Source organism: Anomalospiza imberbis, chromosome 11, assembly GCF_031753505.1.
Source record: "Anomalospiza imberbis isolate Cuckoo-Finch-1a 21T00152 chromosome 11, ASM3175350v1, whole genome shotgun sequence".
Classification (NCBI taxonomy): Eukaryota; Metazoa; Chordata; class Aves; order Passeriformes; family Viduidae; genus Anomalospiza; species Anomalospiza imberbis.
Window position 1 is genome coordinate 13,407,402 of NC_089691.1, and position 18,557 is coordinate 13,425,958.

Sequence of the window (18,557 nt, forward strand, 5' to 3'; positions counted from 1 at the left end):
CACCTTCTTACTTTTCCCACTTTCCACCTCTGCTTCTGCTTTTCACTGGAGAAGCTACTAACCTCTCAGCACAAAGCCAAAGCTGTTGCCTTCCTTGTAGAGGGACACTTCAATGGTCTTGGGAATAATGCCAGCACTGCTTTCTGGCACTAAACAGGAGAGAGGAAGAGCCAGTTACCCCAGATAAACCTTTTCCAACCACAGTGCAAAACAGTATCAAAACTCATCCAAACAACACTGAAATTAAAGTCCAGCCCAAAACCCATATTTCATTTTCCCTTCTTGGAAGCTAAAAGAGCCCAACCTGGACACGTGAACCTTTATCAGAGCCAACCATCAGGTTTTAGGATGATTTCACCAGCTCAGTGTTGTGCATCTCCCCTCAAACTTGTCTTGGTTAATACCCTGACATTCAAGTAAAACCATCTCATTTATCAACTGGCTTTAATGCATTCAGCTTTTCTCAAAAGCTTCTGCCACAGATAGAAACTTATTAAAAAAACAGCAGCAGCATAAGGAATCAAGTCACCAGCTGACCTTAAAGAAAATGAAAATCCCAAATCCTCAATGCATAAAGTTGGTTTCTTTCCCTTACCTCTCATATTTTGGATTTTATAAAAGATTAAGTGAATCCTTTAAACTGATCCTAGGGGCAATTCAGTTTTTTATGTTAAATACACAGTACTATTTGTACAAAATATATAATGTACAAAGTAAAGAGAAAAAGAAAGAAATGCTTTCCATCTCTTGACATTCCCTACTAGTTAATGATTTACTGCACTACTGCAGTGAATATGGGACAATTTCCCTGTCTTCTCCACCCAGAACTGCATGTGACATTTCAGCCTGGTCCACTCTGAAAATTCCTAATTTTTAAACCAAGTTCCATGAACAGCCACAAGAATAATCCGGAAAAAAAGACCAAGAACTTGACTTGGAGGTGAAGGGTGCCCCAGGCACATCCACACTGCCATTTCCCTTGCCTCAGGAGGGGAGTTTCGAAGCAAATCTCCTCACTGTCCTGACTGACCACACTTGTCCTTACTGCCAAGCACCTGAGGGCTTGCAACCTGCAGCCAAATTAGGCTTAGCCCAGCCCTTAAACTAACCCAAAAGCCATACAATGTAGGCACAGTACTGGTCTGTAGTAGACCAGGCAGGCAGACAGCCCTGGCGACCAGCTACAGTGAGGCCAAATAAACCTCCAAACAATGTCCCCACTTTGCTCCTACTGCTGTGCACAGACACCTAACAGGGACACCACCTAGAAATACTCCAGAAAGGAGCATTCAGGGCACGGGCAGGCTCCCAGCCAAGGAATGATACTCAAATACCAAGAAAAGGGTATAAAGTTTCCACAAATGAGTTCAGAAGCCATCCAATTTCTGTCCTAAGCATTGAAGTATGAAGTGCTTCAATAGCCTCTCATAAGATCAGTGGGAGCTGGGAAACCTAAGCCAGTGTTAACACAGGGTTTGGTTTATTTAAGACAGAGATGATAGGACACAGTAGCCTGGAAATTAGACTTGGGCTTGCAAGATCCCTTTCAAAAGCAGGAAATTACAGAGTGGGGAGAAAAAGTCAAACTCACAAGCACAAGCTATTGAATTGCATTGTATTTCTGCTCTTTGCCCAGGGAAAGACAGAGCGAGAGAGAGGGGTGAACATACACATAACAAACCCTCACAGCAGATAAAAGCCTACAATGAATTGGAATCAGGCAATAATTGACAATTCCCTGTATTTTGCAGTGCTTCTTTGTTTGGACAATTCATAAGCAGCCCAAGTAATCTCACTGGAGAAAAGTCACTATCTCAGTGTGCTCTTCCTGTTCATTTAAAGCTGAGGACATCTAGCATTGCTGCTAATGATTGAGATGGCACCACTCCTTGGCTGGCAAGTTCAGTTTATCAGATTCCTCATAAGGAATATCACAGACAATAAGGAATACCATGGAGAAAGGTTAAGAGTGGTCATCTCTAGGGAGCATGAGAACATGTAAGACTTGAGCCACAGCTGGCTTTACCAGAGGTGTATGCAGAAGCTCACTAACATTTACAGCAGAAGAGAGGGGAATAATGGATACAGATTCATCTATTCCAGATTAGATTTTACTCTTTGGGGCTTTACACAGTCATTTCTATATTCAATACTTTTCATCTAAAGGCAGCAGCTACAGCAAAGCTCTGAAGTGCAAAGTATCTTCCTATCTGGGGCAAAATGTTAGATTTCATTAGTTTTGTTTTTCCTGTCATTTTATTTTTAGTTGTTCTATTTCTTCTGCCCAATCATCATCTGATTGATATGGGTAAATGAACTGGGGGGATTATATTCACAATGGAAAGACTGTGATGAGAAACTGTATTGAGGAATTTGTTTTAACCAGAAACATCAATCATCAAAACAAATCGGGGCAAGAGCATATAGTCTCCCGTGATAGGACATAAGCCCTGTTAGTTGGGCTTGCCATCTTCTGCCAGGGCCCCTTAGCTGGAAAGTAGATTGTTTCAGTTTCCCTTCTAAAAACACATAACACTTCAAAGATTCCTGAGGACTAACAGCACTTGCCACAGTTCAGAAAAGGGCATCTGGTAATACATGCTTAAGACTGAATTAAACCTCTTGTAGCCACACTCCAAAAGGGAAAAGGAGAAGCTGAAGCAGCATCAGGAGGCAGATTGGCCTGTGCTGTCGAGTCACTCCGAGGCAAGACAGACCTAATCAGCCATCCCCTGCCAGTGTGCATGAACAGGCACCCACTGTGCTGGAAAAAGTGCTCTGCTCCCACTGCACACAGCTCGGCAGCCTCCACCGCCCGTGCGAGCAGATGAAGGCAACAGCAAAACGCCCCTGGACACTGCCTTGCCATGGCACCTCTGCACAAGCAAGCCCATCTGCACCCCAGGACAAAAAGCAGCCAAGAAGAGAGAGCACCGCTGTCCGAGAGGCACCCACCGGCTGGAGGGAGCTCGTACTCCACTTCCAGCACCACCCTCTCGCCCACGTTCTTCAGCAGGCTGATGATCTCGTCATGCCGCAGCTTGGTCAGGTTAATGCCATTCACCGACTTGATGTAATCCCCCACGTTCAGCTGGTCACTCCTGCAAAGAAATAAAATAAAAAGCAGTTGTAGCACAAAGTCTCCAGCTGGCTGGTAACTGTAGGACTTTCTGAACAAGCCAACAATGCTGGACTGATCTCTGCTGTCTGATTGCATGTGTCTGCTATCAGAGGGAAGTACTAAAATTGAAGCCATCTATCTTTCCCAGCAGCAAGTGCTCAGATCTGTACATACAGCAACAATTGCAGTGTACGTATTCACAACCTCTTTGCTGTTGCTCAGTTCCCATTCATGTAGAGCAATCAGTCAAAGAAAAGCACACCAAGAGCTGTCTGAAAAAAATCCAGCAGGGAGAGAGAAAACATCTTTCCTTTTGCCTGTTTTCTGCAAAATTGTTCAATTACTCTTTCCTTTTTCCTACTTCTTGGAGCCTTTCTTTGCCCATTACTTTTCGGAGCCAATAAAGTTACTTATACACTCAGTATTCAGAACAGATACAATATTAAACCACTTAGCTTGATCAAGATGTATTGTACCATGCAGCTCTCCTGACAAGGCTGCCTAATTTCACAGAACCACAAATATCCCTACAAAAAAATTCAGAGCATAATTGCACAGAGCATAGGAAATAACTCAAAATAGAACATGTTCTACTTCCTGAAGCAACAACTTTGCATTCTGGGGCATTTGAAAAAAGGGTCTTAGGTGCCAACAACTTTAATTACAACTCTATTCATTCAGTAGCTGGAACATGCAACTATTCCTCTTCATTCCTGCTGTGCTCTCTGCACCCCATTTCCATTTCTCACCTTGCAGCCAGTCCCCCCGGCCTCAGATTGGAGACTCTTGGCTTTCCATCTTTGTCTGTGCCACCTGAAATGGTTAAACCGAGGGTGCTTCCTTCTTTCTTAATCAGCTCCACAATTGTGACCCCTCTGAACTCCTCTGAAAGATTGGGAACAAAGACAAACAACTCAGTGGAAGGCACATTCCCTCAATCCCAAGGACACCCTTTTCCTACAGGTAGTGGGAAAGTAGATTTGAACAACTAGCATGAAGAAGAAGCCTCTGTTTATTTGAACTTAAGTTGTAAAACAGAAGTGTGTCCTGGTAGACCCACAGCAATGTTTGCAGGCAGGTCTGGCAGGCAGAACCAAGGAAGACAAGGCAGAGGGCTCTCATATGGGCTTATGAGAGAGTAAAAACCTCGTGTTTCAAGGTGCTAGATGCAGTAGAAAAATTCAAAACCAGGGTGATTGGGAGCTCAGCAATGGTCCAGGGAGACCACCTCAGGAATTATGTTTGATATAGAGTGGGGAGGGCATTAAGAGAGCTGTCAGGTGGCAATAGTTACACAGGAGGAGGATGCTCCTGCAGCCAGATCTAGAAGATGTGGACCTGCAGTAGCTACCTGGATGGACCACACAGGGTGGATCTTAAAATACTGTGATTAAAAAAAACTATCATGAGACATTGATATAGTTGGGAGATACAGAACACAGTGTGGAGAAGGGTGAGATCCTGCCATCATCAGGGGGCAAAGGAGGAAGCATGACCTTCACTCATTCACAGCAGTTTGCTCACCCATCTGCACCTAGTCCAAGTCAAACTCCCTCCTACCACCTCATCTGCAGCTGAAATTGAAGACATGAGTCACTTTGACACTATGACCTGTTCCACATGCACTGCCTGCTACCAGACACAGGTCCAGGTCCAGGGGATACCCACCCCACACCTGCTGCACCAGTACTGCTTCTGTGGGTGCTGCAGGCAGTGCACATTTTACCTTTTCTAGTCCAAAACAACACTCTTGTCAGTCTAGCACCTACATATAAGCCCAACCCAGTATCAGTTTTGATCTCATCACAGATCACGTCTGGGTTTTACAAAAACGGGTTTCCTACATTATTCCAGCTTTTGGATTTGGCATGGAAAAGGGCAGTAACTGAGCAGGTGAATCAGTCCTGGCCTAAGGAAAAGACCAAGAGCTTCAAAGACTTGGCAAAAGGCAGCTCTGCAATACTGCATACAACAAACCTCACACTCTGCTCAAAGGGGTACTAGCCCTGGGGCAAATAGGACAACATCCACACCTTGTCAGAGCCTCCTCTCAGAAGCTTTCACACAATTTGTCTATAGCATTATCCATCCACTCCATTATCTCAATGTACTGAAATCTTCCATGATTTTACGGGAGGAAACCAGTCACCCTCACAAAGGGTGCCTTTCTCCAAGGCTGTGAGGAGAAGGTGGTGATGGGCACTGGCAGCATACAACAAACAGCAGCCCCACGGATGTGGACAAAAACCCCATGTTGCAAATGGCCCAGGTGCTTGTTTACACAGTAAACCTTACCAGGCTTAAATGAGATGCTCTGCTTGGAGAGGGAACATTTGAAACCTCTTGCACACTGACTTCCAGAGCAAGGCAGGGCCCCTTAAATAGCATATTGACACAGAAGATCCATACTGGTGCAGGGCCTCCTCCACCCATCCAAAACACGGGATCTGTTGGCACTGTGGTGCCTCATCACCAGCACTTTGCTCCTGTTCAAAGCCACCAGGATACCAGAAATTGCAGCTCACTTAGAGTCCTGCTATGCACTACCTGTTTTGTAAAGCACTTCCAAGAATAAGCTGTGCATTTGATTAATGTGAGTAGGGAACCTCTTTGCAATCCAACTCCAGTCTGGCAGGCATTTAGGCACTGCTGGGCACCCATTTAATGTGGTACTGGCAGCTCCTTGTAAAAATGTCAGGTCCATAATACTTCTGCTCTTTAAACTCAGTTTTGATCCCTTGCCAACTGCAGTAAGTTAATTTTCAATTCACCAACCCAGGAGCCCAGGGGCGGCCAGAAACTTGGGGGCCTTGCCACCATGCTGGAAAGAACAGCATCCAGCACCATCCTGCAAATTTCCTCTCAGCTACAGACATGACTGATCAACACAGATGGTGCCACAAGGGGAGATTGTTAGCTTTTCAACGGGGTTTAATTTTGATCCTTGATAAGTGTTTAAAATGAGAACTCCCAGAGTGCAATTATCCATTGTTAGGGGTTCAAGGAGAAATTACTGCTGCAAAAAAGGCAGTTCCCTGAGATCAACCAGTCAAGGTCAGCCATAATGAATTTTGACCCAAGCTTCTATAAATCCACTGCCACTGTCACAGACCCACACAGTGTAAAAGTGAGCTGGTTGAGGAGGATCTGGTCCTTCAAGATATAGTGTTGCATATACAAACAGATTTGGATTTCTTCTACTGGCAAATATGATTAGATTTTGCATCCCAGGGCAGGAAAAGCACACCTGAATTTTTCCCTCTCCATTGAGATGCCTTGAGCTGGGGTTGTGGGATGCACTGGCTCTTGTGAGCCTCTCCCCATCAGGGCTGCACTACAGTGGTGTGATGCAGTGACGTGATGCAGAATATCCTCTGGAACAAGTACTGAGTGATGAAGCAATAGCAGAAGGGCCCTGCTTCCTCCCCATTACCTAGAACACATTAAACCAACCCTGTGACTGGGTCATTTGCAGCCAGAAGTCAAAACCAAGTCCCTGACTTTCCTAGGAAGGAGATGAGTTGTCCAAGGCAGCCCAGTACCAGCAGAGGCAAATCAATTACCGCTTCTCCACTTCCTCTTCAGCTCCCAGGGTGTTTCTGCATGGGAAAGTTTATCTCACACAAAAATTTGCTGTGACTGACTAAATATCAAAACAAACTTAGTCAGATGTGGGAAATTTGAAGCTTGCCAGACACTGCCAGTCTCCCTCCCTGCTTGATGAGCTCAGCTGTGGCAGCATTTCTTCCCTCTCTCCTTTGCTGCTGTTTTCTTCTTTGTGAGTGTCAGTCCAGTGCAGGAATAAGTCCTTTCCCAGCTCCCTGTAACTACTGCCAACAGGCCCACACAAGACAGGGATTGTACCAGTAACACACCACTCACTGAGACCAGTTACCACCATCCATTTCTGTCTTCCAGCCAAAGCTTTGCTGATAGATGCACCAAAATTAGTGGTTTGAGGGGTTTTACCCATTTTATGGGTATCTAGGTAAACTGTAATGGATGCCCCAATATTTTGGAGCAGGAGTTGATCCCCTCCTTTACCTGGGATGCTTTGCCTCCTGGAGACCAGGGCTGTGTCCATCCCACCAGAGTCCTTGCTCCCCTTTGAGTAAGGGCCATCATCTGTGAGCAGAGCAAACACAGAACCTGAAATTAGTACCAAAAGCCACAAGCAACTGAACCAGAGCTCTTTAAGAAGTTGTCCTGGTGTCACCAAAATTGGAATCACATCTGTATCACAGACTTCAGGCAAGAAAAAACATTATGAGCCCCAGCTTTGCACTGCACCATGTGGACTCTCACCTTGTAGAGAGGGAAACAGGAAGGCAGTAACATTATCTGATTTATTCTTCTTGGAGCTAAGCTGCTAAGAGAGAACAAAATTCCCTTACTCCTGTAATTATGTGGAACAGCTGAGGATAGAGAAAGCTGGGACATTCATATCACAAGTTTCAAGCCTGTCATTATGCTTGTGAAAAAGCTTAGGGTGTTTGGAAATGCAGTCATACATCAGGATACTAACGGGGCACTAAATCACTATACTTGAGTGAAATTGCCTATTCCTTTAGATCCCATTATTTCAGAGTCACCTTTTCCAGCTGCTGTTCCAGCCTCTGTACAATACAAAGAGCGCCCTCTTTTAAATAATTAAAAGGAAAAAAAGTCAAAGTGAAGACAGAATAGCATTATACACTGTAAATACACTGTCCAGCAAAAGCTAAAATTTAAAGCATCTAAATATTTTTGTATTGTCCTACTGGAAGACTGCTACAGAGTTACCACAGAGTTTATCTGCAGAGAAGGCAGCATGCTTTCACAGATCTCATTTCTATCCATCTAAAATGTCTATTTTTATGGCATTTCATAAAAAGCTGGCACTTTTCCAATCAATAATTTCCAGTAACCATGTAGTACCAAATAACTCCCATTCTCAGTGACCACATTCTTGAATTTTTCAGTAGCTGTGAAGGTTTAGAAGTTGTACATGATAGTATAAATATAGGTTACTGAAAACCTTATCCCTTTATTCCTGTCCACAGCCTTTAAATAAGTTACATTTCAGGTAAAAAGAAGTTTTTGTCCCACTCCATACAAAGTAAAGAAAAATTTTAATTCAGCCTCATTCACGATAAGGTTCTGTACAGAGTGGACTCAATCCCAATGTTCAGTTTGCTGGCAGCCTGCTTTCCCCATAGGCAAAGTAAAGATGGTGCAGATCTTAGTCTCTCTCACCAGGAGGTTTTTTCCTAATATCGTGGTTCTCTCTCACCAAGAGGTTTTTCCTAATATTCTGGTTTACCTTCTCTCTGTCATCTCATCCCTGATAGCACTGCAGAGTCAGGCAACAGGGATGGTTTGGGTTTTTAAAGGAAGGTGGCAATTCCCAGGGAAGCAGCAGGACAATGCTGATCCAACTGCTCCCTGCCCACGTTCCCAACAGCTACAACCACCCTTTATTTCTTTCCCAAATGCAGCAGCACATTGGAAGAGGAATCCTAAAGCTCAGGTAACCCATCACATGGTTCCCTCCTCAGCACTGGAGGTAACTGTGCAAAAGGCACCTGCAACATATCCTGGGCCACCCAGGGCTGGAACTTTTTGCTGGCACTGGAGCATCAGTGTGCCTTTGGTGCCACAGGCCACTGCAGATGGCAAGGACCACCCCAGCATGCAGCTGCCCTCCACATGAGAGCACTGCTGCCAGCTCTGCCCCCAGGAAACGTGCTCGAGGCAGCGAGGTTCTGCTGTGGATGGGATCCCTGCATTCCTGGGAAACCACACAAGATGGTTCAAAGCCAGCTCCATGATCTGCTGGCAAACTGAAGCAGAGAACCATCTGTTTCCCACAAACACACCACCCCACACCAGACAGGCACTAGCACCCTTCTGCGCTTCATTTCCCCGATCAGTGTTGATAGGAAACCCCAACTCGCTACTGGTTGCCCTCCCTAGCCCAACAGCTGTTGGCAAACATGCCTTGGCTTCCCTTTGAGCATGAAACCAGGTTGCCTGTGCATTAACAACAGCTTCCAGCAGCAGCCAAGTGGCCCAGAGCAGTGACCCGAGCTACAGGCCCTGCCGGCAATTAGCAACGCCGCCCTGTCCCGCTGCTCCTGACAGCCACGTCAGCCAGCAAATACTCAGCACCACAGCTACCCATCTACAGCTCTCCCTTCCAAACTCAGTTGATTATGTGAGAAATGTTTGGGTTTTTCCCCTCACTACCTGGCTAAAACGTTAGAACAGGAAAGGAGGCTGCCCCACGTGGCCTGCTGAAATGGGAACTGGCACTTGCGCCGTGTGCACGGCTCTTTGTTCACTTGCAGCCAATTTCCTGCTCTGCCACTCAAGCTGGTAATAATGGAGTCACTTTTTATGAACTTTTTTGTTTGTGCAAGGGGTTACATTGGGGGTTTTTTAATAAAGGAACTCATTTTTGTGCTCTCAGTAATTTCTTCTGCCTAGCACAGCACTGGTTTGGGGGTGAGGTTGCTAACCAGTCTGATTGCTCAGTCGGCCAAAATTGCAGCATCAATCCAAGGCACTGGAAATCCATAAACCTCTCTTCTCCTAAAAATTGGGAAAGTAACTCTTTTTTTAAATCTCATGCAGGTTCTTTTTGCAAGCAATCCATGCTGGAGCTATTAGACTTGTATTTATCAAGCTTTTTCTCTCACACCAAGAGAGCCAGAAATCTTCCCGAAAAAGATTGTGTAATTGATGGTTTTCAAGCAGTGATAGTAATGCTGGCTCTAGACTCTTCAGAAAAGCTCACCAAGTGAGTAAGACCCTCAATAAAACTGAGATTGCAGCACTTTCCATATACTGACAGAAATTTGTGGCAACATACAAAGTTCCTGTAAGTCTTTGACAATAGTTTTTACTATTTACATGCCTTACTATTTACATAACACCAGGGAGATAAGAACCTCTGAGTCCTTACATCTTCCCACAGAGCTTTGACCTCTCCTCCCATGCAGAAGGAGTGCAGAACAGTGATACATGTCAGTGTACCATGTAGAGTGACAATAAATAAGAGAGAATCCCCATCTCATTCCTTCAAAAACAAACTGGACAGATGAAGGAACAGAAAAAATCTCCATGCTTTAGCTGGGGGGCAAAAATAAAGGACAGTCAGGGCAGACTCCACTGTCCCTGCAAGCACAGGCACCAGGATCTCCTGACATCAGTTAGCTGCCAAGACAAACTGTTAAAATGGGGGGAAAAAAGGCTTCCTTGGAAAAAGCACTGATTTAGGAGTTCATTATCCCTGCCTGTGGGGGGAAAAAATTGAAGTTTGGGGGTTTTGTTCATTTAGAAGAGCTATTAGTCTCTGTTATTAGCAGAGATCACTTCTTAAGGAAAATGAGCATTGGCTAAATCAGATTCTGTGACAATTAGGCTGCTGTCTGCAAGTTGTTCATATTCCTGGATCACTTTAAGACAGTTCCTGCAGAGAAAGTGCATTAATCTTATGGGAAGACCAAGAGGTAAAAACTCCCATTTGTTTAATGGAAAAAAGACAGTTGGAGACAGTTATTTTGCTACAGGGTAATTGCATTCCTTGTTTAGAGAAATTAATACCAAACCAGCATTAAGAACCAAAAGCTGTTCACGCTAAGGCAAGCCGGTACTTTTTGCTAGAATAAAAGCATGGGGCTGGAAGCAGAAATCCAAATGACTAAAACTAATTGCAATTTGATCCATTTTGAGGAGAGTTAATTCTGTAAGTCAAGGGAGGCATTTATCTGTAGTCAGGCAAAGAGCACCAGAGGGTACACGAGCATGGGTCAGGCAAGTAGTGATGATTCAAACTGCAGCTCTGGGAGCAAACCTCCAATGCCTGGGATTTTAAAGATCTCTGAGTGCCTGAAGATGCAGACATGTACTTCAAAACAGACTACAATCATCTAGCTGCATCTTTAGGCATCTCATCACCTTTAAAAAGTTGAAATATTACCGGAAGGAGGGGAGGGGGAAAGTAATATATCCATGCCACCCATTCTGAATCTGAAATTGGTTTTTAGCTCCCACAAGACACAGCCCGCACCACAGCCTGGCCAGGGGCTGGACCATCATCAGAGGATGACAGTAACACAATCCTTCCCACTCTCCCCAGGCTGGCACTCCACATGGCAGCACAGCCAGAGGCGTCTCATGCTCCAGTGATGGATTTGGGCTGGATTGCAAGGCTGTGCCCAACTGTCCCTCCAGCACAAATCCCTGGGGGCAGTTTGGGTTATTTCAGCACCACAGCAGCAGGCTGGGGACAGCAGTGCCGGTGTCAGCTGTGCACAGTGGTGGCTTCCCATCTTCAAAGCACTTAGCCTTTAACAAGGGAGACAGACAGATCCAGAGAGCCCAGGACAGGAAAACAAAAAGCCCGTTGAATACTGTTACAGACTGCATGATTTCCTGAAAATACTTAATTACAAAGTTCATGCAGAGCAAGAGCTCCTCTCACATGTTTGCTTCAGACAAGGAGCATGAAGGATCCCACCTTCTTCAAGCCTTCCTCAGCAGGTGGCTTGAACTTCCTTCTGTCCATCTAAATCCACAGCTCCTCAGGCCCTTGGAAAATCTGTACGTGAGTTCACTATAACCAGTACAGCTGCTCAGGTCTTTTCCCATCTCCACAAATACAGTGCTTCGGCTCTGTAACATTAAACTTAAAGATAATAAATAAATAGAACCCCAAGAAACAGATGAAACAGATCTATCACTGATCTCTAGACTGCTTTTCCTGGAATACTGGAAAAGTTGAGCTAAAGCATAATCCTGCCCTACATAAAACTAATCCAAGCATATAGCAACAAATACACTAAAACCTTAGACAAGATAGTCCACGTTCCTGTGCTTAAAACAAGAAAACAGAAAGTCACTTTTGCCTTAGGATTCTGCACGACAATTTCATTTTCATCACAATCATTTTAGCTTGCTGCATAAAAGAAAAAAACAACAAAAAAAAACAAAACCAAAAATCCCCAACCCAACCCTGAAAGGGCCCAGTGTTTTCTCACTTTTTATTCTTCAGAAGGTGGGGTGGGCTTGAAGAATGCCAGTGAAAAACCCCAGTATCCACCACAGCACTACCCCTTCCCTTAGCCCAGGGCACCTTCCATGTGACTCTCCCACAGCACTAATCCCAAGTCAAGCAGTGTTTTGAAATGCTTTTCCCTTCCTTTGCACCAGGAAGATTAAAAAAAGAATTCCCCTTTAACCAGTGAGCTCAGGCTGGAACAGACCAAGTTATTTAGGGAGCAGCTCCTCCCTAATTTCATAAATACATGTATCAACAAATCTGGTAAAAATTGCAGAGGTTGCCTTTTGTGAAGAAGAGCCTCTTGTTTACCTCTTTATTGGGAACAAATCCCCTCCCAGCTCATACTCAGGAGACACTCAGAGACAAATGAGAAGTTGGGGAAGTTTCCTCTTAACTTCTCTCATCACAAATTTCTGAGTGGACAGCCAGGAAAACAGCCATGCTGTACAAGAACCACCCTTGCTGGAAATAAGACTCTTGCCCCACAAACAACAACTGAGCTTTATCCCATTTTCACAGATAATTCTGGGGGAAATAATTTTATCAACCTGCTGCCAGTCCCTGTGCCAGCCCTACTGCAACGATGCTGTGTTCCCAGCCCTGGCCTGGGAACGTGCTCCATAAACTGCAGCTTCTTGTGGCACCAGAGGCTGCTGTGGCAGCTCTTCCATCCACTTTTGTAGTTGCTGCTCCTGGCTTCTGAGCCAAGAAGAACTTGTCCAAACTTCAAAGGTATTCCAAAAGGAAGTTGTACTTCTTAATTTTTTCTCCTCAATAGACACAGCATGAAATTCATCTCCCCACACCCTCCACACCTCTCCTTCTGTATTCATTCACCTACCAACCCTTCTCAGGCATGTACACTTTCACAACACCTACTGTTGTATTCACAGAACTCAGTTCTAGGAAAATACAATAGCCTATTGTTCAACAGAAACTCCATGCTTTGTTCTTCTGGTTTTTTTTTTTTTTCTTTTTAATAAGAAACCAAAATTACTTTAAAAAAAACAATTTGTTCCAAGCAATCATTTTCAACTGAAATGCTGTAGATGATTATTTGCACAGCAGTGGCCTTTATAGGACCAAGATATGAGCCAGAACATATCTCTGTTATCAAGCAGGTTGGCTTCCAAGGGATACAAAAGCATATTTCTTACCCCCTGCAAGACCGTAGCAGTGATGGAAGATTCCTTCTTCTCATGAAGATATGGAAAGAGTTTCTGCATTTAGTAAACAAGTTTTGTGTGCACAAAACCCATTTAAGTTGGCTCTGCAGAAAAGCCAGACTTTGGTGAGGTTTAACTCACATCAACTTCCACAGGATATTAAACACCTCTCAAGGTCTGATCCAAGTCCCATCTGATAAGAATGAACGCTGGACTCAGCTTGCAGTGCCAACATCTGGTGCTCCTCATGTTTTCATTACATACATTACATTCCAGAAAAAGAAAAAAAAATTGAAAAAAGGAAGAAAGGAAAAAAACCCCACAATTTAAGAATCTACATTTAACCTGCCATTACACTCATGTCTTTTCTATACCAGAGCCCTTGCTACAATGCATTGTTTGTTCTCATTATTGCTTTGGAAGCCAACACAGAGTCACTTTATCTAATCAGCACATCCAAAGGACTCTGTGATAGAGGATCTGGAAGCAGTTCTTAATTTCCACTCAAGCTGTACTGAGAGATGGAAGAAAAAAAATATTCATAAAAGTAAAAAAAAAAAGGTTATTAAAACCAGCTCCTTTTTTTGTCTCTCCTGGTTTTGTATGAAAATTAAATTCCCATGCTGTTCCATCTACTGTCCTCTGCACCTCTGGAATCCAGTGGCCAATATCCATCAACCTGGAGGGGAGAGAGTGCAGCCTGAAAGAGGTTTATAATCTTGTAACTTTCAATAAAAATGTGTTTTGAGTAGAGAAGACTTAAGTTATTGCTCTCAGAAAAGCAAAGATCTGTTGTGCAAACCAGATCTAGACCAACTTCACCACTCATTTTCCTCTGTGTGATAGGGAGGAGACCAGGGGATAGTGGATGCAGAACTCCTAGAAATGAAACATTCCATTGCTCTTCTGTTCACAGAGAGGCTGATGTTGTTGCTCTGAAGTAGCCTGTGATTTTGTTTCTTTCATTTAAAAGGATCAGGGATGACTCTTTCCTGATTCTGGTGAGGATAAGATTTTGTGCATTAAGTTAGGCTTATTAAGAGCTGTTTGAGGGATTTCACAGGCTGGATCTTCAGCACAAATAGCTTTTCCCAAACAAAACCCAAGAATCTTCACTTTTATCCATTTCTTCCTAATAATCCTCTAACAACATCAACACCAAGAAGATCCCTCTTCACTCACGGAGCCCTCTCCTGTTCACTTTTCTTAAGCAGTCCCCAGAAAGATTTGCATTTCTAGTGTTAAAAAATAGAAAGAGAGAAATGGATAGAGACTTCTCTTCCTGCAATCCTTCTCATCCTTTCAGGCATTTTCAGACAGCTTCATCAGTTTATATTTGTGGATGACCCAGTGGCAGAGGAAGCCTGCAGTGCCTCACCTCCTTGCAGATCATTTGTACACACAGACTCACAGAGAGCATTCACAGTAATTTTGTGCACAAGAGACAAGAATAGTGCAAAAACCAACTCCATGAGATTATTATTTCTCAATGGTTTTAGTGCCTGAAATGATGTTATTAAAGTTACATTTTCCAGTCAATCTGGCAATTTCTCTTATTAAGCAGCATAGAGTGTACTGAGGAGAGTCCAACATTAAGGTAGAAAGATGAAATATTGCTGATATATTGATTGTGTTATCTGAAGAAACTAACTTTGAAGAGTAAAAATTCAAGAGGAATAAGATACATCTTCAGACTGATCTTTCATGGAAATTATCCAAGTTAGCAATTGTAATATGGTGAAAAATTACCAATAAAGTCTAACATCATTCCCAAGGAAGAATGCCTCACTAGATACAACTGGATTTATTAATCTAAGCAGCAGGCAGCAGTAAATCCTAGCTGGCAAGGGAATCAATTCTTCCTATTAACTCCACGTAAGCTTCCAAACTCTTTTTTAAATATGGAGGTAGATAAGAAATGCAGCCTGCTGAATCCAAACCCTGAGGACTTACCTTCTTTCAAGCTCCAAATGCCATGCTAAGTGACTGTGGAATAAAATCAAATAATAGAAGACAGCTCTATTGTGTGTTTTCAATTAAATGAAATTAATACTGTCAGTTTACTAGCCTTTAGCACTCAAATCACTGGTGCCACCTAAGTCTAGAGGCCACTATTACTTCTTTAAAAACCCTGGATTTAGTCAAAAAAGGAAAACGAGGCTTGCTTTAATGAAAACTATCATGAATGTTTTCACTGTACAGGTTTGGCTCCAAGCTGCCTTCCAACTAAGGCAGCTTGTCAAAAGTTACACCCTAGCAGGTAAAAGCTTTTATTTTTTTGATATACCAATAGTTGAAGCCAAAAACATTAACAATGTCCATTTTAAAATATATTTCATCTTGGTGTCTTGTTGAGGTTTTTACTGTCTTACCTAATGCCGGGGTTGGACTCACAGAAGTCCAGGGAGAAGACAGGGAGACAAAACTCGAGGGCCATTGGGAGTGCCAAGAGCTGGGCACCCTCATGCACAGCCTGGGTGGGAACATGAAGCATAAAGCAACAGCTTGGGGGTGTTAGAACAGGGAGAAATCAGGACTTCCATCTTCTTAAATGGAGATCAATTTGCTGCAGTGATAGTGATAGCAAATTCTTGCACCTATTTTGCTTTCTACAAACTCTTCTTTGATGCCTATTATGACTGCTTTAAAACCAGTACTTGCTGTCTTTCATCCTCCCAGTTCTTACAAAAGAACTGTTAAATGAAGAGGCTGTTAACTTTCCAGGGAGCGAAGGAATTTAAGAAGTACAAGGTAGGGCTGTACTGAATAGAAGGGAGAAGGTAATCAGGTCTGGTGTGTGAGCCTGGCAGGAGAGAACTCTTCAGTGCAGAGCTAGAGAGCCAGAATTTGAGAAGGAAAGCTATACATGCATCCTAGATGTTGGAACATGTGCATGTCCTCTCTTTCCATGGAATGCAAAGAATTAACCACCTGGACACTGTGTTACAGAATGTCTTGGCATGATGGATGGACGTCTTTCTCAGAAGCATTTGGCAGCCCTTAGGCAATTCAGAGGATGGCTCACAGGAACGAAGCTCTTTGACCTGTACTATACAGGGAGTGAGACTAGATGTTGACTGGCTCAGTCACAGCCCAGTCTTACAAAAAAACCCAAAACAAAACAAGTGAAGGCACCATTTGGGATTAAATTGGCTATAAAGAAATATCGCAGTTTAGTGAACAGGTAATTTTTGCCCATAATAAGTCTTTTCTGCAGTTTTGACCAGCTCAAAGCTGAAGATCCCACCTCAAATGAAGCGGAAGGATACATCAATATTACTGCAGCAGAAACAAAAAGCAATGACTGACAGGGTTCCCCGAGCTACTTTTTTTATGGTGAAAAGATGTTTAATTTCAAACAGAGGAAAACTGGAGTACCCACTTCCCAATATATACCTGGATAGGAAGGAAAAAAACAGAGCATGAGTTCTGAAATAGAAGCAGGAGTAATGAAAACTATCACTGGATAACCTGGAGTTGTAAATTAGAGGGTTGAGACAACAGTTTTTAATTCTGGGCTTTGCTACAGACAGATAACTTTTCCCAGTTCAGCAGGCAAATTGTCAAGAGCAAATCTCTTGTGACAGGCAGTAGTCAAAGCAAAGGAAAAACCACTGGATTCTTCGCCAGGCAGGGAAGATGAGGTGGCAAAAAGGCATTGTGCCAACATTCAGCCTCATAATCCTTTACAAAGAGGGACTTAGATATGTTTTAATGCCTTTTTCTGTTTTACTTCTATAATACTTTAAAGAGAATCCTTGTTACAAAAGTAAAATTATGTGCCCCAAAGAGCTCGTGCAAAATTTTAGCACCTATAAACTTACAGCAGTCCATGAGGAGACCAAGTGAGGAGAGGTAAACCAAGCTTAAGGAAACCTTTTAGAAAACACAGCTCCTTAGATTAGTTGGGAAAAGCCCCTTCTTTCTGCTTCTGGAAAAAGCAAATCACATCTTGCTTCCCTGCTGATCTCATCAGTTTGATATAAGCAACACTTGTATCAGCAAGATATAACAAGGGGTGGGCAAGGGGAGTCCAGGAGAGCTTTTCCAAGGAAGGTCACCCTACCACATATCCAGGTTAGCACCCTCTCTCTGCTCCCAATTACAAGTCTGCTCTGACTCAGAGGAAAGGCACAGAAAATTAAATGAAGGATCAAATCAGGGAGATTTGCAGTGCCAGTTCAAGAGGTGGATGAGATTGATACAGGTCCATGTGTGGTATGCATCAATTTCAGTGCCAACAGCAATAAGAAAACCCTTGCAAACCACAGCATAACAGCAGAACAAAATAAAGCAAACAAACAAAAAAACCCACTGGCAAATCAGGCAACAGAAGAGATGCATTTCAGTGCAGTAACATTTAATAAAACCAGGAGCCAGGGATCAAGGTGTGAAGTGAGCAGATTCAGGTAAAACTTATCTCCAACAGCTTTTTGCATCATCCCATGAGCCAGTGTACGAAGGCATCTCACAGCCAGGTTTGCCAGCAATAGGGTGATGCCCCAGCTGGAGCCCCCAGCTCACAGTGCAGCCCCCAAGGTTTAGGAACCTATTTTAGCACTGCAAAGACAGCTGGTGCTGCAGGAAGGTGACATCACAGAGGAAGACAGTTAATGCAGTAGGTGGCAAATCAGGTGCTTTATCCCAGATTTGCACTGCATTTTGATGCAAATTGCTTAAAAACCAGTGGGAGTCAAAAAATAAGGAAGACATTCCAGACAGCATTAACTATTTTAAAAGAAAGATTTCTGGCACTCCATTTAAATTTGTTTCCAGCTTATCCATGAAGCTCTGTTAAATCTTACTAAGACTTAATTCCCATAAATGTTTCTCAGTGTTCAGCTAAGTAGCAATGTTTCAAAGAAAGTAAATACCAAATCGTGGGAGTTAGATTATTCATTCATGTGGTAAAAGCCATTATATATTAATACATACAGATGTTCCCACTTCAGGACTGATCTAAACATATGTAGATTTTAGACTCTGACACACAAACCATCTCTTATGCAATGGCCCATGTATGAGCCCAGGCTGATTTATCCTAGACTGTGTCAGGAGGATTCACAGGAGCTGTGAGAGAGATGGAATAAGCTTATAGCTAAATGACTAAAGAAAGAGTAAGCGAGAGCCTCATTTAAAATGAAAGGAAGGAGGGAGAAGGAGAGAAATCAAAGAGTCAGGGAATATCAGATTTAGCAGGACAACAAGATAAAATATGAAAGTT

At 43.3% G+C, this 18,557-nt stretch overlaps 1 protein-coding gene across 6 annotated transcripts in view; it reads right to left on the minus strand.

Annotated features, from left to right (window-relative positions):
- GRIP2 (glutamate receptor interacting protein 2) overlaps window positions 1-18,557 on the minus strand; it is a 267,829-nt gene that overhangs the window by 53,516 nt on the left and 195,756 nt on the right. For all 6 annotated transcript variants that reach the window (XM_068201965.1, XM_068201964.1, XM_068201966.1 and 3 more), the window contains exons 2-5: window positions 7,166-7,246; window positions 3,871-4,006; window positions 2,956-3,101; window positions 63-149 (exon numbers count right to left, since the gene is read on the minus strand). In XM_068201965.1, coding sequence (XP_068058066.1) covers window positions 63-149; window positions 2,956-3,101; window positions 3,871-4,006; window positions 7,166-7,246 — 450 coding nt within the window. The remainder of the gene's footprint in view (window positions 1-62; window positions 150-2,955; window positions 3,102-3,870; window positions 4,007-7,165; window positions 7,247-18,557) is intronic.